Source organism: Centroberyx gerrardi, chromosome 16, assembly GCF_048128805.1.
Source record: "Centroberyx gerrardi isolate f3 chromosome 16, fCenGer3.hap1.cur.20231027, whole genome shotgun sequence".
In the NCBI taxonomy this organism is placed as follows: Eukaryota; Metazoa; Chordata; class Actinopteri; order Beryciformes; family Berycidae; genus Centroberyx; species Centroberyx gerrardi.
Window position 1 is genome coordinate 28,975,281 of NC_136012.1, and position 22,552 is coordinate 28,997,832.

Here is a 22,552-nt window from a genome sequence, read left to right on the forward strand (position 1 = left end):
TCAGTATGTCAGTGTCAGTATGTCAGTGTCAGTATGTCAGTATGTCAGTGTCAGTGTCAGTATGTCAGTGTCAGTGTCAGTGTCAGTGTCAGTATGTCAGTGTCAGTGTCAGTGTCAGTGTCAGTATGTCAGTATGTCAGTGTCAGTGTCAGTATCAGTGTCAGTGTCAGTGTCAGTATGTCAGTATCAGTGTCAGTGTCAGTGTCAGTATGTCAGTATGTCAGTATGTCAGTATGTCAGTGTCAGTGTCAGTATCAGTGTCAGTGTCAGTGTCAGTATGTCAGTATGTCAGTATGTCAGTGTCAGTGTCAGTGTCAGTGTCAGTGCTCCAGCTCCTCCTCACCTGCAGTGTTTCTCGCTCCAGTCTCGCTCTTTTCCTCGAACTGAAACCTCGTAGCGAAGTCTCTTAGCCAGTTCTGCAATCTCCTCCTGCAGAGCCTCCACCTGGCTGGACACAAGCAGCCGGTTACTATGGTTACCATGATGCTGAGTGAGGTCACTACGGTTACCACGATGAAGGAAAAAACCTTTGTTACAGCAGAGTTTCTCATTTTATTATTTGGGACGAGCGACCAGCAGCAGGTCTGGATTCCAGGCTGGAAAAACCTTTTCCAGTAGATGAGAGATCTGAAGCAACAAACTGATAATCAGACGTTTACAAGAGTTCACTTTCACCGCCTTAACCCTAAACCACAGTGGCTTTAACTGAGCCAGACAGCAGGAGGATCTGATCTGTTCTGCTGGCGCTAACAAAATAAAACAAGTCAGATTTGAGCCTGCAGTGAGAGTGAAGCCACATCAACCTTCAGCCCAAATAACTGGACGTTCCTCTGAAGACAAAACTCTGTCTCCAACACATTCAGGCCGACTGATAAAGTCTCAGCATCAAGGTGAAACGTTCTAATAAAGTCAGGCTCAATACTCTGCATGAGGCTCCTGGATGATCTGAAGTGTCAGAACATCGTATGACTTCCACAGTCCTGCCATCAGTACAGCATTATCATATTGATGGAAAGAAGTCAAGATGCCCGTGCACAGCCACTTATAATCAGGTGCTGGTTGGTCGCAGGAATACAAAACAGTCTAATAGTAATACAAAGTCTAACAGTGTGTGGTTGGATAATTTCTTTATATGGACTATTATCATATTGATGTTGCTGCCTTGGTCTCGTGACGATTCGTCTTCTCTCTCTTACACTAGCGGTATTGTTGTGTGCTAGTGTCTCTCCAAATGAAGACCACATTTCCCATAACCCCCCCCAAACACACACACCTATAACCCCTAATTTGTATTTATGCATTTACAATCAACCATAAACAAAGGGAGGAGTCTCTACAGTGCTTTTTACTACAGCACCTTCATCTCATCCCCGTCTCTTACTGGCCGGGTCTCTCTGACCTTCATCACTCCCACTGAGACTCGTCTCTTCAGCTTTCCCACATTAACAAGACACAAACACTACAAACAGCTGCAGGGAAAGAACTGTGTCTTCTTACACAGTGACACTAATGTAAATCAAACCTGAAGGAGAACTTGAGAGATAGAGAGACAGAGAGAGAGACAGAGAGATAGAGAGACAGAGAGAGAGACAGAGAGATAGAGAGACAGAGAGAGAGACAGAGAGAGAGAGAGACAGAGAGAGACAGAGAGAGAGAGAGAGAGAGACAGAGAGAGAGAGACAGACAGACAGACAGAGAGAGACAGAGAGAGAGAGAGACAGAGAGAGACAGAGAGAGAGACAGAGAGAGAAAGAAAGAGAGACAGAGAGACAGAGAGAGAGACAGAGAGAGAGAGAGAGAGAGACAGAGAGAGACAGAGAGAGAGAGAGAGAGAGACAGACCTACAGAAGCAGTGGGCTGGTGTGCAGCATGAGAAAGACGGAGGATGGAAAAGCAGAAAGCTTAATAAGGAAAGGAGTCGTGGGAGAGTTTTCTCTCTGGATGCCTGACATTCTTCACAGACTCTGTGGACAAACAAGAAGCTGTTTACCCTGAAAACCCACGTCTTAACTAAGAGTCTGATAACCAGGGAGTCAACCGTGAATAATAAAACTACAAGGTTTATAATAACTTTGGTCCAAATTTGTTTCCATGAAACATGAGCTCAGTCAGCCACTGAGTTTTCACAGCAGCAGACTGAACTGAGGATCTGCAGGATGTGAAGTGTGGAAAAAGACCAAAAAAGTATATATATTGCATTAGCTATATACAGTATACTGTATATATAAATATCTATCAGTCTTCAGTCTTCACTGTACAGACACACAGCTCCAGTTCGCCCCCTGCAGGCTGGAAAGCTCCAAATTAACTCTGTTTACCACTTCATCCTGGATTTAGCTCTAAGAGTATAATATCAAGAGTAATCTTACTCTGGATGATGACTGGAATTATTTTTATCTCTCAACATGCCACCCAAGAACTGGTGAAATCAATGTAACCTGCTGATTTTGGCATGAAGATCAGTTTTTCCTATTTGTTTGGTAATACACACATTTACACCAAAGAATCTGGTATTCATAGTATTCTGTTCCATATGGCCATGTTGGCAGGAAAATAACAGCTGATTGTAATAAATGAACAGGTGATAATCACATGACAGCCACAGCCAGTGAGCTGTGTAGAAGGTAAAGCATCATATTGGTAGGAAATGAATGTGACATCATGGAAACACTGTGAATCAATGAATCTTGTGGCAGTTTAGAGCAGAGAAAGTCAGAAAACAGAGAGAACGAGGTCACAGTGAGCAGACGCTTTAAGCAGCCTGGGTGTATCCAGGCTGACCTCTGACCTTTGCGATGATGACCATCTGATATGCGGCGAGCGGCAGGGTGACGAGCGTCCTGGCGGCCAGCGTGCTGAGCAGGATGCTGCTCCACCAGGGCAGGCCGCCGCTCTGCTGCGCGCTCAGCAGGAACTGCTCCGTCAGGTGGACCGGAGCGGAGTCCGCCACGCTGCCGTACCAACCGGCCGCTCCGCCGCCGCTGCTGGACGCCGCTCTGCATGGCTGGAAACCCGCTGAGCCTGAGTGACGCGGGACAGACAGGATGGACGGGACGGACCGGACGGACCGGACGGGAGCCGCAGGGCCGGCCGGAGGGTTCCTGCCGCAGGGGAACGCCGCAGAGCCGAGGCTGCGGACTGGAAGCTGCAGCAGCCGGCGGCTCGCTCTGCTCACACACAGCAGGGAGAGCTGGGACCTCTGAGACACGACAGGGCAGAGAGTCAGAAGCATCAAGCTGCACACAGTTCAGTTTGACTTTATTCACTCTAGGCTGATGACATTCAGTGTTCCAGTATGGAGAAATATAAACAGAAACACTAATTACAAGTGAAGGAAGTGAGTCAGTAATTTAACTTTCCCTTCAGTCCATCTCTCCTGCAGTTTTGTCCTTCAGTCCATTTTAAATCCATCCATCACAGAACAGATTGTGTCTCTCCATCAGCAACAGAAACTGGATCAACGTAAACTGACAAACTGTGGATCCATTCACAGTGAGAAGAGGAATCTGACTTTACTTTGTTTCTGCGCTTTATTTTGTCATTTCTAATGTTTCCAGTGAAAAGAATCTAGTTTGAACTCTGACCTCTCTCCTTTTAGAATCACATGGAAAAGATCACAGCTAACAACGTTCTCTGTTCTAAAGAGGAACTCAGGAACTTTTACTCTGACGACATTTTAAATCAGACACTTTTATTTCTACTTATGTAAAATATGAGCACAGTAACAGTACTTCTACTGCAGTAGGATGTGTTAGTACTCTTCCCACCACTGCCAGCAACAACAGACTACAAAGTGACGTCAGTGAGTCATCCAACATTTATTTTTTATGAGTAAAACAAACCGCACAGTAATGAGTTTCAGCCAGAACAGACTCTGTACGTAAAACAGTCAGTAAACGTACCAAGCTGACGAGAAGCATCCTGCAGAGTGAATGACAGCTGCTGTTAGCTTAGCAGGCTAGCTAGCTGTAATGAAACTCAGCGGGTTTAACTTCTATCTACAGACTGAGACTGTCTAGAAACTTCTACAGCCGGGGCGAACGGAACAAACCCGGTTCATATTTTTCTGTGGTCTCTTTCACTCGATAATATAATACTTCCATGCTTTCACCTTTCTCCTTCTACCTATCTCCCCTAGCACCGGTGTGTCGGCCGAATATGACGTCAGAGTGTTTAGGAGCGATGCGGCGGGTAAATATGACGTCCGAAGGCCCACAGGTCATTAAAAACGCTTTATAAAAGAATTTAATCTATAGTATGAATCGTATTAATTAGTAGATATAAATTAGAAACATTGTTCGCGTTCTTCGAAATAAAACAACCGTGATTTTATCCGCTGACAACCCGGAACCTTCCAACCGACAGAAAAAAACCGGAAGTTAAGTGATTTTACTTTAAAAATAAAAGCATAAACTTTGTAAATTAAAAAAAAAATAAAAATAAAAAAAAGAATAAGTCTTGGGGTGTATAGAACAACAGAAATCGTACCAAAATACTCTGAATTACATTACATATAGAGTGAAAATCTAGCTGTTAAATAGGTACTAAGAGGATTATATTGTTTCATGGCGCGTGGTGTATTTCTTGATAAAAGAGTAACTTATGGACCTATACATTTAAGGTTAAGAAATATATTTTGATGACTTAAACATACCAGAAAACTTAGAAGAGTGACTACTTTTCAAAAGAAGGCTGTAGAAGAGCCCAAAAAGAAAATGTCTTGTGCTTGTACATGTTAGGCTGACAAAGTTCTCAAACACCCAACCTCTACCAGACAATGTGGAAGGATGTTTATTATCATAAAGTCTATTAAAATCCATTTCAGTGGCTTAAATTGTTCCCAAGTTCTTTGTTCTGACTGACTTGACAGGAGGAACTGCAGCTACCATTCAGCCTTTAGGAACAACTGTGCCTCTGTAATGGGCAACATGTTGTGTGTATTGTAATTAATGTATTATATGCCTTTTTGAATTGTAAATTTTAAAAAATAAAAATAAAAATGGTATTACTCAAAAATCGTCGAAACTCGTGTTCGCCAACAAAGATTTTATTTTGAAGGCTGTGACCGGAAGTCTTGTGCGTTAGTGTGTCCATCTTGACAGCGGTCCAGCCGGTGTGAGGAGACTCGGACTGAACCGCCGGGTCGCGTGAGCTCTGAAATGGCGGAGTACAGTCAGGCGGGAATCCTGACGGCCGTGCTGCTGTTCACCGTGCTGACGGTCAGAGACATTTATGTCGGCAGATCGAGCCCGCAGCCCGACTACCAGGCCGCGGGAAGCCCCGGTGTTTCCCCCGACAGCCCGCGGGAGGCCGAGCCCGGGAAGCCGGCTAAGCACTCCCTGTACACCGGGCCTGTGCTGAAGTTCCAGTACTGGTGAGCCGGCAGACACTTTGCTCTCAATATGTTTTTAAATAAAGCGTTTTACTGCAACGAAAACCCGCTTCGAGGCAGCTAAGATAACCGTTAGCGTGAGTTAGTTAGCGTGACGTTAGCTGTGAGGGAAGCAGGTGCCTCGACAGCTAGCTGTTAGCTAACTGCTAGCTGGCTAATCTGATTAAGTCACAGTGAAGTTTCCTCACCATATTTCATAAACCCCTTATGACTGTGTGTGTGTGTGTGTGTGTGTGTGTGTGTGTGTGTGTGTGTGTGTGTGTGTGTGAGAGAGAGAGAGAGAGAGACACACACACCTGTCTTTACTGACATGTAAGGTCCAAGTGTCTCCACATAGTAAACCCTGTCAAGTCACTGACAAAATAATGACTAGCTTAGTGAATCTCAGTAGGAAAAGGATAATATCCAGGGTTAGGGATCAAGTTAATTGAATGACTGTAGATATGATCTCCTCACGTGTGTGTGTGTGTGTGTGTGTGTTGCAGTATCTCCTGAGGGTACAGTAAGGTGTTCCAGGAGTACTCTCGCTCTATCAGCCAGCTGTACCCGGACATCCGCATCGAGGGAGAGAACTACCCTCCGACCCCCCTGAACAGGTGAGGTCAGGTGTTCCCTGTGGAGCTCTGCTGTAGGTAGAGAACAGGATGATGGGAGATGGAGGGGGACGATGGGAGATGGAGGGGGACGATGGGAGATGGAGGGGGGCGATGGGAGATGGAGGGGGGGTGATGGGAGATGGAGGGGGGTGATGGGAGATGGAGGGGGATGATGGGAGATGAAGAGGTTGATGTCGCCCCCCTTGATAAATCAGCATGAGTCCTGCAGTGAGCCGCTCTGTCAGCTGTGTTCTTCCCTCCTCCTGTCAGGTACATCGGGAATTTCTTCTCCTACTTCAAGCTGCTCGCCATCACGCTGATCGTCAGCGGGCAGAACCCGTTCCCCCTGCTGGGCGTGGCCACGCCGCGCGCCTGGACCTGGAGCCAGGACAACAAGGTACGCTGCTTCAGGCTGACGGATCCAGTACAGGAGGTCCAGATGCAGCACTTCCTCCTGGGGTGCAGCAGTGTTGCAGCATGGAAACAGGAAGATGAAGCAGGATGCTGCTGTGTTGTTATGTTACAGTGAAAATACCTGATGTATTGAAATCTGTTATGTCAGATTCTAGTGTATAGATTATGAAACGTCTCTGAAACGTGTCTGCTCTCTCTCTCTGTGTGTGTGTGTGTGTGTGTCAGATCTTCTCGTGCTTGATGGCGTTCTTCCTCAGTAACATGCTGGAGACCCACTTCCTGTCCACCGGGGCGTTTGAGATCACACTGAACGGTGAGTCCAGTCTGCTGCCTGATGTGCTGCAGTCTGCTGTGATCCACTGTGATCCACAGTGATCCACAGTGATCCTGCTGTGATCCACTGTGATCCTGCAGTGATCCACAGTGATCCACAGTGATCCTGCTGTGATCCACTGTGATCCTGCAGTGATCCACAGTGATCCTGCTGTAATCCTGCTGTGATCCACAGTGATCCACTGTGATCCTGCTGTAATCCACTGTGATCCTGCATGTCACTCTGGCTATAAAAGAGTGCTTCTATCAAACAGCAGGCATCTTACATTAGTTGACTATAGTTATCAATGAGTAATATATAGTTATCAATAATGACTGATCTGTTGCATATGAAGTAGTTCAGCAGATTGCAGCCATATTCCCATCAGCACTAGGAAAAGAGTCGACTTGGTGAATATACAGTGTTTTCCCAGGTATTGATCAGCTGTTTTTCTGTGGAAAACTAAACCTCCAGGTGTTTCCTCTCCTGCAGACGTTCCCATCTGGTCGAAGCTTCAGTCCGGATACGTTCCGAACATCCAGGAGGTTTTCCAGATCCTCGACAACCACATGAAGATGAACCAGGTGGAGCAGATGAGCTTCTCCTCGCCGTAGAGCTGCAGCAGGTAGAGGAGAAACAGATGAACACATGCAGTCTGGGGGAAAGTCACACAGCTCCCCCACTGGACAAAAGGTGTATGACAGATTAAAGGAGAATACTAGTGTCACTCAGTTTTGGTGTCCTCTCTCTCTGCAGCTGTGCTGAGTTTTGGTGTCCCGGCTCGGTCGGACCGTCCCTCCTGGCGCTCATGAAGGCCGGGCCTTAAAACAGTCGTCTGTGTGGCCCGGCTGGATGTCTCCTGCCACGGAACGAGCGCTCCTTCTGCCCCGGGTTACACCTGGAAGTCAGCACTACAGTACCCATAATCCACCTGTCATCAGCCATGATGGCGTCAGGATGAAGTTGCCCTGCATGCTGACCTGCTGTCAGCCTGATGCACAGAGGCAAAGTGGACCGGCAGCTTTCCTTTCTATTTGTTTCTACTGGTTTCCACTGGTTCTGCTCCTCATATCTCAGTTATTTCATCCCAGCCTTCATCCTGTAAGCCATGTTGCCCGTCTGCGTTGCCTCCAGAAGTTGCCAGTGTGTCTCCAGCTTTGGTCAACAGCAACTTGATCCCAAAGTGAAATAATAATCCGCCTGCTGGACGAACCTGGACTGTTGATCTCAACTCTGATGCATAAAGGTTTGCTTGAATTAGTTTCAGCCGGGTGAAGATGATGATGTTCGTATATTTTTTAAGAAAAAGCACATTTGTTCTTTTAAGAGGCCGCTGTGTTCTGGTTTGTGTTCCTACTGTATTGTATAGCTGGGTGATGTAATCTGATTAGAAGATGGTTTTATTGCACTGCTGTTGCACACAAAGGCCTTTAATACCAGGTAGAGAATTATTAGTTGAACAGCAGCATGGTGGAGCCAACATGGCCGCCGCTCGGTGTCATGTCCAAACTCTGGCTCAGGTTTTCATTTCATACTGATGTTCTGCTCTGCTGCTCCTCTGAACTTCACTCTGAACATCAGACTCCATCCACACACACTGATGCTGCTGCAGCTGGACTGAGACAACACTTACACTCCAACACCAAGCCTCAGTAGTAAGTAGTTATATATAACAGTAGTAATATTAATGCCATATCCCCAATAATAACACCGTAATTCATTCATTAATACCAGTAATAATTAGACAGTAGTTGGCCTTGAGGAAATATTAGAGGAAATATTAAAATGAAAATCAGCCAGATGTTCCCAGTGGATTTGATGTGAATTTCGGAGTTGAGTGGAGATTATAATTGTCAAAATAAATATATATGTTACACTCCATATCCTGCAGCAGAACATGCAGCACTCTCTCTGTCTGGATGGAAGATGATATGAAGTTTTTCTGCTGTTAAATTCATCAAATGAATCTTATCAAGTTCAGCGTTAACTACACACTGCTTATTACTGGCTGTCGTGTTTGAGTAGAGAGAACAGAAGATAATATATATGGATGGGAAGTGATGAACGCTTCATCGTATTCTGAATGCACATCAGTAATATTCAGCAAGTAATATTCAACTGGATCCGCTCACACTTCACACAGAGAACCTGATCTGAACAGCAGCAACATGAACACACTCCATACTGAACCAAGTGGAAATGAAACGCCTCCCTCTGCCTGTGGCTTTGTTTTGAAGATGTCTGTCTGTGTGTGTGTGTGTGTGTAAGGGGGGGGGGGTCAAGCAACAGTCTACCTTGTCTTAATAAATACTTCTGATTGAGCCGAGTGACGGTCATTTGTTGTGTCTGTGTGGCGTTTCAGCGAGCTGATTTATTGAAAAAGATAACGGTGTTAGGCAGAGGAAAAACTAGAACTTGGTATTTCTATAGAAGAAGCTGAGAAAGAGTTTTACCTCCATGTTTCATGCCAGACTGCACACTCAAAACATTCATGATGTGTTCATTCACCCTGTTTTCTACAAGCATGTTTATTCTAGTGCCAGTAAAAAGGTTTACATATTGTCATCAAATCATACAGTAATGTAACGCTCAGATCATAAATCAGTCTGAAGTCTAAATGTAGAACAGCAAGTCAAGTCAGAACAAATCAAGAGTCCAGTATCAATTTAATATCTTAAAGAAAACTGGCTTAAACAGCACTTTACTACATTAAATATCACTGTAGTGATATTTGTAGTATGTCAGCGCTGTGTTCAGTGTGTGTGTGACAGGAAGCAGTGGTCACACACTGATCTGGTGAAACGGCGGCAGCGAACAGCAGAAGACCTGAAAACACAAAGTACACAGAAAAAAATGTAGTACACACATGCAGAACACAGAAATACTGCATGTGTGAACTACTTCAGTGTTTAGTTGGTACCTTTCCACAGCTTCTGCAGAGTTTGGTTGTTTTCCTGCAGAGTTTGGAGGCTGAACAGAAGCTGCAGGATCCAACAGAGAGACGGGACAGAGCTGCAGAGGAAGAGGAGAAGAAGAGATCAGTGTGTTTCAGCTAGAGAGAGAAGAAGAGATCTGTATGTTTCAGCTAGAGAGAGAGAGAAGAAGAGATCAGTGTGTTTCAGCTAGAGAGAGAGAAGAAGAGATCAGTGTTTTGTAGCTAGAGAGAGAAGAGATCAGTGTGTTTCAGCTAGAGAGAGAAGAGATCAGTGTGTTTCAGCTTGAGAGAAAGAAGAAGAGATCAGTGTGTTTCAGCTAGAGAGAGAGAAGAAGAGATCAGTGTGTTTCAGCTAGAGAAAGAAGAAGAGATCAGTGTGTTTCAGCTAGAGAGAGAGAAGAGATCAGTGTGTTTCAGCTTGAGAGAAAGAAGAAGAGATCAGTGTTTCAGCTAGAGAGAGAAGAAGAGATCAGTATGTTTCAGCTAGAGAGAAGAGATCAGTGTTTTGTAGCTAGAGAAGAAGAAATCAGTATGTTTCAGCTAGAGAGAGAGAAGAAGAGATCAGTGTGTTTCAGCTAGAGAGAGAGAAGAGATCAGTGTGTTTCAGCTAGAGAGAGAGAAGAAGAGATCAGTGTGTTTCAGCTAGAGAGAAAGAAGAGATCAGTGTGTTTCAGCTAGAGAGAAGAGATCAGTGTGTTTCAGCTAGAGAGAAGAAGAGATCAGTGTGTTTCAGCTAGAGAGAGAGAAGAAGAGATCAGTGTGTTTCAGCTAGAGAGAAAGAAGAAGAGATCAGTGTTTCAGCTAGAGAGAAGAAGAGATCAGTGTGTTTCAGCTAGAGAGAGAAGAAGAGATCAGTGTGTTTCAGCTAGAGAGAAGAAGAAATCAGTATGTTTCAGCTAGAGAGAGAGAGAAGAAGAGATCAGTGTGTTTCAGCTAGAGAGAGAGAGAAGAGATCAGTGTGTTTCAGCTAGAGAGAGAAGAAGAGATCAGTGTGTTTCAGCTAGAGAGAGAAGAGATCAGTATGTTTCAGCTAGAGAGAGAGAAGAAGAGATCAGTGTTTCAGCTAGAGAGAGAAGAGATTAGTGTGTTTCAGCTAGAGAGAGAAGAAGAGATCAGTGTGTTTCAGCTAGAGAGAGAGAAGAAGAGATCAGTATGTTTCAGCTAGAGAGAGAAGAAGAGATTAGTGTGTTTCAGCTAGAGAGAGAAGAAGAGATCAGTGTGTTTCAGCTAGAGAGAGAGAGAAGAGATCAGTGTGTTTCAGCTAGAGAGAGAGAAGAAGAGATCAGTGTGTTTCAGCTAGAGAGAGAAGAGATCAGTATGTTTCAGCTAGAGAGAGAGAAGAGATCAGTGTGTTTCAGCTAGAGAGAGAGAAGAATAGATCAGTGTGTTTCAGCTAGAGAGAGAAGAGATCAGTATGTTTCAGCTAGAGAGAGAAGAAGAGATGAGTGTGTTTCAGCTAGAGAGAAGAAGAGATCAGTGTGTTTCAGCTAGAGAGAGAAGAGACCAGTATGTTTCAGCTAGAGAGAGAGAAGAAGAGATCAGTGTGTTTCAGCTAGAGAGAGAGAAGAAGAGATCAGTGTGTTTCAGCTAGAGAGAGAAGAGATCAGTGTGTTTCAGCTAGAGAGAGAAGAAGAGATCAGTGTGTTTCAGCTAGAGAGAGAGAAGAGACCAGTGTGTTTCAGCTAGAGAGAGAGAGAAGAAGAGATCAGTGTGTTTCAGCTAGAGAGAGAGAAGAAGAGATCAGTGTGTTTCAGCTAGAGAGAGAAGAAGAGATCAGTGTGTTTCAGCTAGAGAGAGAAGAAGAGATCAGTGTGTTTCAGCTAGAGAGAGAGAGAAGAAGAGATCAGTGTGTTTCAGCTAGAGAGAAGAAGAGATCAGTGTGTTTCAGCTAGAGAGAGAAGAAGAGATCAGTGTGTTTCAGCTAGAGAGAGAAGAAGAGATCTGTATGTTTCAGCTAGAGAGAGAACAGATCAGTGTGTTGTAACTAGAGAGAGAAGAAGAAGAGATCAGTGTGTTTCAGCTACAGAGAGAGAGAAGAAGAGATCAGTGTGTTTCAGCTAGAGAGAGAAGAAGAAGAGATCAGTGTGTTTCAGCTAGAGAGAGAAGAAGAGATCAGTGTGTTTCAGCTAGAGAGAAGAAGAAGAGATCAGTGTGTTTCAGCTAGAGAGAAGAAGAGATCAGTGTGTTTCAGCTAGAGAGAGAGAAGAGATCAGTGTGTTTCAGCTAGAGAGAGAAGAAGAAACGATCAGTGTGTTCCAGCTAGAGAGAGAAGAAGAGATCAGTGTGTTTCAGCTAGAGAGAGAAGAAGAGATCAGTGTGTTTCAGCTAGAGAGAGAAGAAGAGATCAGTGTGTTCCAGCTAGAGAGAGAAGAAGAGATCAGTGTGTTTCAGCTAGAGAGAGAAGAAGAGATCAGTGTGTTTCAGCTAGAGAGAGAAGAAGAGATCAGTGTGTTTCAGCTAGAGAGAGAAGAAGAGATCAGTGTGTTTCAGCTAGAGAGAGAAGAAGAAGAGATCAGTGTGTTTCAGCTAGAGAGAGAAGAAGAGATCAGTGTGTTTCAGCTAGAGAGAGAGAAGAGATCAGTGTGTTTCAGCTAGAGAGAAAGAAGAGATCAGTGTTTTGTAGCTAGAGAGAGAAGAAGAGATCAGTATGTTTCAGCTAGAGAGAAGAAGAGATCAGTGTTTTGTAGCTAGAGAGAGAAGAGATCAGTGTGTTTCAGCTAGAGAGAAAGAAGAGATCAGTGTGTTTCAGCTAGAGAGAGAGAAGAAGAAGAGATCAGTGTTTCAGCTAGAGAGAGAAGAAGAGATCAGTATGTTTCAGCTAGAGAGAGAGAAGAGATCAGTGTGTTTCAGCTAGAGAGAGAAGAAGAAGAGATCAGTGTTTCAGCTAGAGAGAGAGAAGAAGAGATCAGTATGTTTCAGCTAGAGAGAGAGAAGAGATCAGTATGTTTCAGCTAGAGAGAGAGAAGAAGAGATCAGTATGTTTCAGCTAGAGAGAGAGAAGAAGAGATCAGTGTGTCAGCTAGAGAGAGAGAAGAAGAGATCAGTGTGTTTCAGCTAGAGAGAGAGAAGAAGAGATCAGTGTGTTTCAGCTAGAGAGAGAAGAAGAAGAGATCAGTGTGTTTCAGCTAGAGAGAAGAAGAGATCAGTGTGTTTCAGCTAGAGAGAAGAAGAGATCAGTGTGTTTCAGCTACAGAGAGGAACATCAGTTAGGACAGTAAGAACTAGATGTTAGATATTAGTTATTAGATGTTGGATGTTTTCTTCACCTCTCTCCTGGTCGTTCTCTTCTGTCTGCCTCTTGTTGGTGTTGTGGTCGAACACAGAGTGTAGGATGAACCTCAGATCACTGGAGCTGTTAGTCTGCAACTGGTCCGCTACAGCTGAGGAGGGGGGGGGGGGGGGGGGGGGGTGGAGGGATGGAGAGACAGAAGGAGGGAGGGAGGGAAAAAAGAAAGATTATGTTTTTCAGCCTGTATTGTATTGTACATCCTGGTTTTTTTTTTTTTTACGCTTACCATATATGAGCATTAAACAGATCAGAGTGTAGATCACAGCACACACACACACACACACACACACACACACACACACACACTCTTACCTGAGATACACACAGACAGATGGTGAAGCAGGTCGGAGTTCATGTTGTTTTTGGTCAGTTGAACATCTTTCTCCCAGGTGACGGTTTCCTGTTTCCTGCTCAGCTCCGCCTGACGAGAGAAGAAGCTTCATGCATCAAGCTCATTATACTGTCTGGAGTGTGTGTGTGTGTGTGTGTGTGTGTGTGTGTGTGTGTGTGTGTGTGTGTGTAACTGTATGAAGATGAAGCGGGGTGTTATGAGAGGCCGTTTAGGCCATAAATCATTCTTGCTCTCTCACACACACTCTCAAACCCTCATACCCTCATACAATGTGTTATAGAGGGTAAGATGGTGTGTGTGAGAGAGTACGATAGTGTGTGTGAGAGAGTATGATAGTGTGTGTGGCCTCTCACAACATCAGGTATGTTTCCTTATCTAGATAGTGAAACTAATGAAGTTGGTAGGTTATGATTCAGAACTTCAACTTTTTTTTCTCACAAATTTCTGACTTTATTTCTTGGAATATTACCTCCCTCCCCCCAGGTGTGGAAAAAAAAATTCACCAACAATCACCCTAATACGCCGTCGTAGCTGTCTCACCTGAGTCTGTCTGTCTCCAGTGAAATCCCACTGGCTCAGGCTGGGGTAGATCCTGGGGTAGATCCTGGGGTAGATCCCGGCTGTCGGAGCCCTCTGCCCCAGCTGTGGAGCTCTGTCTCTGGGTAAACTCGGCCCACCTGCCCCCTCCTCCCTCTGGAGCTCTGGAGGTCTGGATGGGTCAGATAAACCCTCAGGCTCTGTCCGCTGCGGAGCTTCAGTCCCGGCTGAGGAGCCTCCCTGCCGCAGGTTCAGGAGCCCAGAGTCCAGATCCGGGTCCGGAGCAGCAGCAAGGCATGCTGGGTAAACATCTGGTTCGAATGGAGGAGCACTGGGGCATCTGGATAAGGAGACCAGTACATGCTCTCATACAATATGGTTTTATTGGGAAGATGTATATCTAGCATTTTTTTGAATATTTTTGGAATATTCTGTAAAATGTTTTGTTCTGCTGTTGAGGTAAAATTAAGGTAATGATACACTGGCAAATTTACACTGGAAATATTTTCTCACTGAAAACAAGGTATCTAACCAAGCTTGATTAGAGAGCAAACTTTGCTGGCAAGGTTTCGGCATCAACCAATCAGAGACAAGAAAATTGGTTTTAATTTTAAAGATTAAAGAGGCGATGTACCTGAGACAGACACAGGGACTCAGCAGGCAGTACCTCGACCCTGCAGGCTCCATACAGAGGAGCTCTTCCTCCTCTTCCTCCTCCTCACTGCTCACTCCGTCTTCCTCCTTCTGATCTTTTCTCTCCCTCAATTCGCTCTCTTCCTCTCCATCTTTCTCTTTTTCATACATCACTTGTTTCCCCTCCTCTTCCTCTTCTTTTTTGCTTCTCAAATCCCTCTCCTCCTCCTCACTTGTTTCCCCCTCCACATTTACTTGCACGGTTGTTGTACTCCTGGAGCAGAGGTCAGGGGTCGCTGGCCTGCTGCCATGGTTACGGGTTAAGTTCTTGCTCCGTTGTAGAGCGGCTTCCACCCAGAGCCTGGACAGAGCGGCTGGAGGAGAGGAAGAGGAGGAAGAGGAAGTCCATCGTCTTCCTCCCAGCAGAGGAGAGCAAGGCAGAGAGCAGTGGAGCCTCCTGCCTGGAAGAGGAGAGGAGGGGAGGGAGGGAGAAGGAGAGGAGGGGAGGGAGGGAGGAAACGAGAGGAGAGAGGGAGGAGAGGAAGGGAAGGAGTCGTCGTCTCTGGTCCCTAGAGGAGGGTTCAGGTTTGGGAGGAGAGGAGAGGAAACCGGCCTGAAGCTGGAGAACAGACCTGGACTGGAGCCAAGTCTGTATTTAGGACTGGGATTGGGTTTGGGAATGCAACTGGGACCAGCGGACAGGTTTGGACTCGGAAGCCTCAGGAAGCCGCTCATCTGGTCTGCGGGCTGCTGGAACCTTCCAGACTGCTGCTCCGCCTCCTTCACATCACACTTCACCAAACAGGAGAGATCAAAGTCTGAACTCGGCGTGACGCCTCCCTGCCGCCGGAGGGATGAGAGCGAGCCGCAGGCAGGAAAGCATCTGGTTGCTTCAACCGTTCCAGCTGAAGAATAACGACCATTCGCTTCCAGTTCCTGTGTGACGCAGAGCTTCTGCTCCAAAGCCCAAAGCTCCTCCTCTGTCAGAGTGCGCAGGAGGTCCCTGCCAACAAAACAAACATACTCCTGCATGTCAGGTGAACATACACCAAGTCCTACTGCACAGTCATGAGGAGAAAGGAATTATTTCAGGAGGATGTCTGTTCTTGAGGGTGGTGCTAGCTGAATTATTACAACTGAAACAGAGTTGTAATGAAGTGGATGCCATGTTAACCCACAGTAGATAAAACCAGTAAATCGTACCTGATGGTCCGCAGTCTGGACTGGAACGGCCTGAAGAGTTCGCTCAGATCTGCTGTGGCTCCGTCCAGCTGCAGCGCTGCGACTGGAAACAGCAGCAGACCGCTGGAGAGAGAGGGAGGAGGCGGATCTCTAACCATTATTTACATACAGCGATACATTTTTGTGATTAATCAATTAACCATTTATTCTATAAAATGTCACAAATAATGACAAATGACATCACAAGTTCCCAGAGCCCAAAGTGATTCTTCAGATTTCTTACTTTTCTTACTTAAATTTCTTACTAAACCCCAAACTATTCGTTTTATAATGATATGAAACAGAGAATTCTGTCTGAGATTTCTGTCAATTGACCAATCAGCTTATCATGTCAGCACTATTCTTATCCTCTATCCACTCACACACACTCTCTCAGACTCACCAGAGGATGGCCAGTCTGGGTATCGTCACCATCAGAGTCGGTTCATACTGATCGATCATGGTCTGGCTGATGTAGCCTCGCTGCAGAGCTCTGCACACAAAACACACAGCTGCCCAGTACAACCAGTACACTATACACCCAGTACAACCCAACCAGTGCACCCTCAGTCTGCTACTGGTGTTGACTGTGGAAGCCTAACAGACTTTTTGCACTATGCACATCAAGCTAGGACCAGTGTGGAAGAGAAGAGATGCGCCTGGTGAATTGCAGGAGAACTCCAGGCAGGAAGCACCCACGGGACTGGAGATCTCTTGGCACCCGTATCAGGAGGGACTCATCTGATGCCACCCCAGAAACCCAAGCCCATCCAGCAAGAGAAAGAATTAAATGGTCCAAGATGAGTGAAACTAAGGAATGGCACCAACTAGATCAAGACCTTGATAAAGTTTTAGAAGCCACACAGCCGGGACGGTGGAATGGAAAATCAACACCCAAGAACACTGTGGCACAGAGGAGAAGAAGGTGAACATCAGGACTGTAAAGCAGCCAAGCAGAAGGGAAAGGGAGATCCATCGCTTGAGGAAAGAAATCAAGTCTTTCAACAAGCAGTTCAAAAGAGCTCCTGACGATGGAAGGGAAGGCATTAGGGACTTGACGAGTGGACTCTGAGAACAACTCAGCAGACTCAGACGAGAGGAGAATACACAGAACAAAGAAGGAAGAGGGAGAACAAGAGAGCTCAGTTCACCAAAGATCCTTACAGATTCACCAGAGCGCTGCTGGGTGAAGCAAAATCTGGGAGACTAGCGAGCCCTAAAGAGGAGGTTGCGACACTTCCAGAAATGAAGTCCTAGGCGTTCACCCGAAGGTCATCAGAGCTGAAACACTTGAAAAAAAGCTCAACATCAGCCAAACATCCTGGAGAGAGGTCCAAGGGGTAGTTAAAAAGGCCAGAGCAGCCCCAAGCTTCTCCAAAGGTTGGGGGCGCCATTCCATCCAGCTGGAAAAGGGCAGGGGGATGCTTTGTACTAAGCACTCTCTTAGCAGACAGTTAGAAAATGTAAGGGAGTGGCTCATAGACAACAAGCTGTCATTGCACCTGGGCAAAACTGAGTCAATTCTGTTTGGCACTAAGCGTAGGCTGCAGAAGGCAAACAGGATAAAGGTTACATGCAATGGGAATGAAATCGTATCGCAGGCTTGTGTCACATACCTTGGCATTACTCTGGATCAGTCACTCTCAGGTGAATGTATTGCTGAGAAAATACTACACAAAAGTGCCTGTAAACTCAAGTTCCTGTACCGCAGAACGAGGCAGTTTGACATTACAATTAAAAAACTCCTTGTAACAACACTGATACGGTGCCATTTCGATTACGCCTGTTCTGCATGGTACAGTGGCTTCACAACGAAACTAAGGAACAAGATGCAGGTTATGCAAAAGAACATCATTCGTTATTTACTAAATGTTCCTCCCAGAACTCATGTAGGAGGTAACGAATTCAAGAAGGTGGACTAACAGTCCCGTGGGAAGAGGGCTGTGAGGAAGCCTTCAAAAGGAACAGCACCAAATACCAAGACCTGTTGCAAGACTGCAAGACACCAAGATAGGTGACTGAATAAGCAGCATCTCGTATGTATTTACTGGTACACTTTGACCTGTTTACATTATTGAATGTCTTTGTCTCTTTTTAAGCCTTTTTGTGTCGGTTTTTTAACTTACTGCATTGTACTGTTGGGAGCAACTCACTTTTTGATGCATTTTTACAATGAGTTCAGTTCAGTTTATTCTAGTCTAGTTGACTTTAGTGTAGTCTAGTCTAGTCTAGTCTAGTTTTTAATTTAGTTGAGTCTAGTTGAGTTCAGCAGTTCCTACCTGCAGGTCGTCTCACAGAACAGGACAGTCAGCTGCTGGAGCTGCAGATCTCTGGAGAGAGGAGGAGAGGAGAGGAGAGGAGGGGAGGGGAGAGGAGAGGAGAGGAGAGGAGAGGAGAGGAGGGGAGGGGAGAGGAGAGGAGAGAGGAGGAGAGGAGAGCAGAGGAGAGGAGAGGAGAGCAGGGGGGGGGGGGGGGGGGGGGGGGGGAGGTTCATCATTTCTCATTCCCTGTCTGCTCCAGTCAGCGATATATCTAACTACACCAATACATACAGCAACCCCCCCACCCCCACCCCAAAAAACAGGATGTACAATACAATACAGGCTGAAAAACATAATCTTTCTTTCTTCCATCCCTCCCTCCTTCTCTCTCTCCATCCCTCCTTCTCTCTCTCCCCCCCCCCCCCTCCCCTCCCCTGAGCATAAATCTAGAAGCTATCATCAGAAATGGAAGTTTTCTGTCAAATCCATCCTGTGCTGTTCTCAGGGCAAAATGGGCTGTAATGGACGTTGCATGGAGACGAATGATGAATGTTATGATGGTTAATTATTTATCTGATGATTCATCCATCAGACATTTCATATTGCAGCCTGTTGGTCCCACCTGGGTCCTGCCCCGCCCAGCAGGGCGTCCAGCCTCCGCAGGGCACGGTGGAACATTTCGGGACAGATGCTGCCGTCCCGACCGGCCTGACGCCTCGCCACACCGGAAGTCAGCTGCTGGGCCACGCCTTCTGCTTCCTGCTTCAGGGGGGAGGAGCCTGCTGCCACACACTGGAGGGAGGGGGGGTAGAAACATGTTCCAGACCTGCAACTGTGTGTGTGTGTGTGTGTGTGTGTGTGTGTGTGTGAGAGAGTGTGTGTGTGTGTGTGTGAGTGAGTGAGTGAGTGAGTGAGTGAGTGAGTGAGTGAGTGAGTGAGTGAGTGAGTGAGTGAGTGAGTGAGAGAGAGAGTGTGCGCTGACTGAACCAACCTCTGCTGCGAGTTCATGTCTGAACTCCTCTGGGAACTTTACCCAGAAGTCCTTGCTAGTTCTGTTACCATGGAAACAGACATCCATCATCTGGTTGAGGATTGTGAGGATGTTTTCCTGGCAAGTCACAGCAGGAAGAATGGAGGCAGGGATATATAGAGTGTAGATGTTTATATACATAAATACTGTGTAGCATGGCTGGGCTCAATTCACTTTCAAATAAATCGCTGAAATTAAAAACCGGACTTCACTTCTCACTTGTTTCTCGTTAAGTTTGGGTACGACAACCCTCTCAGTTTTTTTCATTATTTGAACTTTTAAGGAAATGTTCATGCTGACTGGATGTTGGTTGGATGTTACCTGGCAGCAGCTGGATGTTACCTGGCAGCAGCTGGATGTTACCTGGCAGCAGCGCAGGTGTTCGTCCAGCAGGGGGCGGGGCTGATCCTCACGCCTCGACCCCAGGACGTCCAGCTCAGCAGCCAGTCTGCTGAGGTCAGCGTCAGCGCAGCAGAACTGAGACAGAAGCTGCTGCTCCGACTTCTGCAAGACAGCATGTGACATAAAACATATCAAACTACTGGAACATAAAAAAACTTATTGGAACACTAGTGGCATATTAATGATCAGTTTGCTTCTCATCGGCAGAGCAGAGCTTGTTATAGATACAGTATAATAAACATGTGAAAAGATGTAGATATGAATAAAAACATGATTCTGACGTGTTGCAGCTGACCTCTGACCTCTGACAGACACAAACAGAAGAGTGCAGGTCCATTTCATCCAAAAGCTTTATCCAGAAATAATCTGCTGTTCTTCAATTCCAGTTTCTCTCCTTTTCCCCTTTTTTTCTAATCCCAGTTTCAGGGGCATTTTATGTTCAACCTGATTCCCCTTTAACTTCCAGCTAGCTTAGTTTCCCACAATAAATACCTGATCTACTGGGACATCAGACTGGTTTCATACTGGGATGAGCTTCATCAACGTAACCTCAGACCGGTTTCACAGCAGTCAGGCTTGACCTGATCTCAGGTCAGATTTGGGCAGCAGTCGGCCCACAGTTTGTCTTACTGAACCACAGCAACTGAACTTCACATCATTCATTAGTTGTACTGAATAATCGTGTGACCCACAGACCCTGAGACAAACACCTCTGTTTTCCAAGAAAGCAGCGTGCCTCGAACCAACAGGACAACATGTGACATCAACATGTGACACGCTACACACCTGTTCTTAAAGACACCTTGTGTAGTGTCTCTAAGACCCCTGCACAGCTACAGCTGCACGTGCACGCTCACATAACACCACACACAACAGGACAGCTTGTCTGCTTGTCTCCAGTTTCATTCTTCCTATTGTACCTGAACGTTACACGCCTGAGGAAAAAACAAGATACAGCTCCAAACACAGAAGAAACATCAGAGAGAGAGAGAGACCTTCCTCCACTCCACATGCGAGCTGGGAAGAGAAAGCAGAAACAGAGAAAGAAATCTGTGCTTTCTATGATTTCCTGGTGTGTCGTTCACAGGGTTTGGGTCTGTTGATGAACTGAATAGAGAATGCGTTAAACTGCAGTTCAGCTCCTGCAGTTGGAGTTGGGATGTGAATTGAAACGACAGGAAACAACTGAATTCTATTCAATTCCATGAAATTCCACTTCTAAGAGAATTTGTCTCAAACATTATAAATCAAACATTATGGATCAAATAAAAGAGAGTTCAACAAATCAAACAGTCATAATGTATGGATTACCATCACATGTTCTGCATCCAATACCAGCTGAAAGGTTCCTTTAACATTTTATGATACTCAGTATTGATAATATAAAACACTATGTGGAATCTCAGATATGTGGCGAGAAAAAAACAAAAAAATATGGAATTTCACAGAACTTAATTTCCAATTCTGTCTCCTGTAGGTTTTCTTCAAATTCCAATTCCTCAGCTGAGTTGTAATTGATTTATGAATTGATCCCAACCCAATGCAGCTGCTTATTTTGTCCAATCAGGGGAAAGCTTCTGTTTCTCTCTGTGATTCCAAGAAAAATCCATTATCATAATTTCTGTTGGTTCTTTTTAAATTTCTATATGTACTGATGCTGTCCTAGAAAAAAGATCATTGAACCTGGATAAAATAAGGTTTGATACAAACATAAAATGAATCTAAAATATAAACCCAGGCAGCTGAACACAATCACAGCATTCATTCAGAAAGTGGAATCACAAACTGTGAAGACATTAAACTGATCATGAACTCTCACCTTCGGTTTCTGAAGCCACGTTCTGATTTTATTCATCGTTGGTGAAACTTGTTGGACGAGGCGGAGCAGCAGTGAGCTCTGTGAACTGGTTCCAGTGCAGGACGACCAGTGTGTTCTGGGACAGCAGTGAGGCTCCTTCAGTTTACCTGTGCAGGTAGCGCAGGGTGGGCGGGGCTTAAAACATGACTCCTCTGTCTGCAAGTTCCTTCTTCCTGTAAACTTCCACCTGCTGGTTCTGTTCCCAACGTTTTTATTCTCAGTCATTTCTCTTTCTCTCTCACTCTCTCTCACTCTCACTCTCTCACACACACACACACACACACACACACACACACACACACACACACACACACACACACACACACACACACCTCTTGGCTTGTTCCAGAACGTTCTATAGATATTTCAATACTGTTAAGACTACAGGAAAAAGATGTTAGTATTTCAGATTTGGAAGTAGACAAATATATAAAACAGGTATAGGGTTCATATATAATAATCATAGTAATAACTTTATTTATATGGCTGTGACAACCCCACCCACTCTGTAGGCCTGTCTTGCTGTGCTTTCTTTTACAGGCTGCTGATAGGCTGAGTGGTTTCCTTTAGTTGGTAGAACCTGGGCTGGAGCTGCCAGGGTATAAAGGGCTGGTCTACCTGGCAGTCTGTCTCTCTACCACTCAGCGTTAGTCCAGTCTATCTCTAGTGTTGGTCCAGTCTATCTCCAGTGTTGGACCAGTCTATCTCTAGTGTTGGTCCAGTGTATCTCCAGTGTTGGACCAGTCTATCTCCAGTGTTGGTCCAGTCTATCTCCAGTGTTGGACCAGTCCATCTCTAGTGTTGGACCAGTCTATCTCTAGTGTTGGACCAGTCTATCTCCTGGTCCAGTCTATCTCCAGCGTTAGTCCAGTCTATCTCTAGTGTTGGTCCAGTCTATCTCTAGTATCTCCTGGTCCAGTGTATCTCCAGTGTTGGACCAGTCTATCTCTAGTGTTGGACCAGTCTATCTCCCGGTCCAGTCTATCTCCAGTGTATCTGCAGTGTTGGACCAGTCTATCTGCAGTGTTGGTCCAGTCTATCTCCAGTGTTGGACCAGTCTATCTCCTGGTCCAGTGTATCTCCAGTGTTGGTCCAGTGTATCTCCAGTGTTGGTCCAGTGTATCTCCAGTGTTGGTCCAGTGTATCTCCAGTGTTGGTCCAGTGTATCTCCAGTGTTGGTCCAGTGTATCTCCAGTGTTAGTCCAGTCTATCTGCGGTGTTGGTCCAGTGTATCTCCAGTGTTGGACCAGTCTATCTCCAGTGTATCTGCAGTGTTAGTCAAGTGTATCTCCTGGTCCAGTGTATCTGCAGTGTTAGTC

General features: G+C 45.6%; 4 protein-coding genes across 5 annotated transcripts in view; 1 reads left to right on the forward strand and 3 right to left on the reverse strand.

Moving 5' to 3' along the window:
- cox18 (cytochrome c oxidase assembly factor COX18) overlaps nucleotides 1-2,933 on the reverse strand; it is a 65,525-nt gene extending 62,592 nt beyond the window's left edge. For both annotated transcript variants that reach the window (XM_078289160.1, XM_078289159.1), the window contains exons 1-2: nucleotides 2,789-2,933; nucleotides 344-444 (exon numbers count right to left, since the gene is read on the reverse strand). In XM_078289160.1, the coding sequence (XP_078145286.1) occupies nucleotides 344-444; nucleotides 2,789-2,806 (119 nt within the window). In that variant the 5' untranslated portion in view covers nucleotides 2,807-2,933. The remainder of the gene's footprint in view (nucleotides 1-343; nucleotides 445-2,788) is intronic.
- Nucleotides 2,934-5,089: 2,156 nt separating this feature from the next.
- On the forward strand, nucleotides 5,090-9,051 carry selenot2 (selenoprotein T, 2). Its single transcript, XM_071899572.2, has 6 exons — nucleotides 5,090-5,374; nucleotides 5,878-5,988; nucleotides 6,259-6,385; nucleotides 6,628-6,715; nucleotides 7,208-7,340; nucleotides 7,472-9,051. Exons 1-5 carry the CDS (start codon nucleotides 5,160-5,162, stop codon nucleotides 7,327-7,329), a joined length of 663 nt encoding a protein of 220 aa, XP_071755673.1. The 5' UTR covers nucleotides 5,090-5,159; the 3' UTR covers nucleotides 7,330-7,340; nucleotides 7,472-9,051.
- Nucleotides 9,052-9,357: 306 nt separating this feature from the next.
- Nucleotides 9,358-14,879, reverse strand: LOC144542464 (uncharacterized). Its single transcript, XM_078289301.1, has 6 exons — nucleotides 14,463-14,879; nucleotides 13,832-14,168; nucleotides 13,252-13,360; nucleotides 12,917-13,030; nucleotides 9,636-9,727; nucleotides 9,358-9,541 (listed from the first exon to the last, which is right to left on the reverse strand). Exons 1-6 carry the CDS (start codon nucleotides 14,630-14,632, stop codon nucleotides 9,497-9,499), a joined length of 867 nt encoding a protein of 288 aa, XP_078145427.1. The 5' UTR covers nucleotides 14,633-14,879; the 3' UTR covers nucleotides 9,358-9,496.
- LOC144542420 (lateral signaling target protein 2 homolog) lies at nucleotides 14,782-21,230 on the reverse strand. Its single transcript, XM_078289038.1, has 10 exons — nucleotides 21,195-21,230; nucleotides 20,296-20,310; nucleotides 19,337-19,477; nucleotides 18,935-19,051; nucleotides 18,566-18,735; nucleotides 17,962-18,012; nucleotides 16,086-16,175; nucleotides 15,665-15,766; nucleotides 14,923-15,464; nucleotides 14,782-14,822 (listed from the first exon to the last, which is right to left on the reverse strand). Exons 1-10 carry the CDS (start codon nucleotides 21,228-21,230, stop codon nucleotides 14,782-14,784), a joined length of 1,305 nt encoding a protein of 434 aa, XP_078145164.1.
- Nucleotides 21,231-22,552: the final 1,322 nt, after the last annotated feature.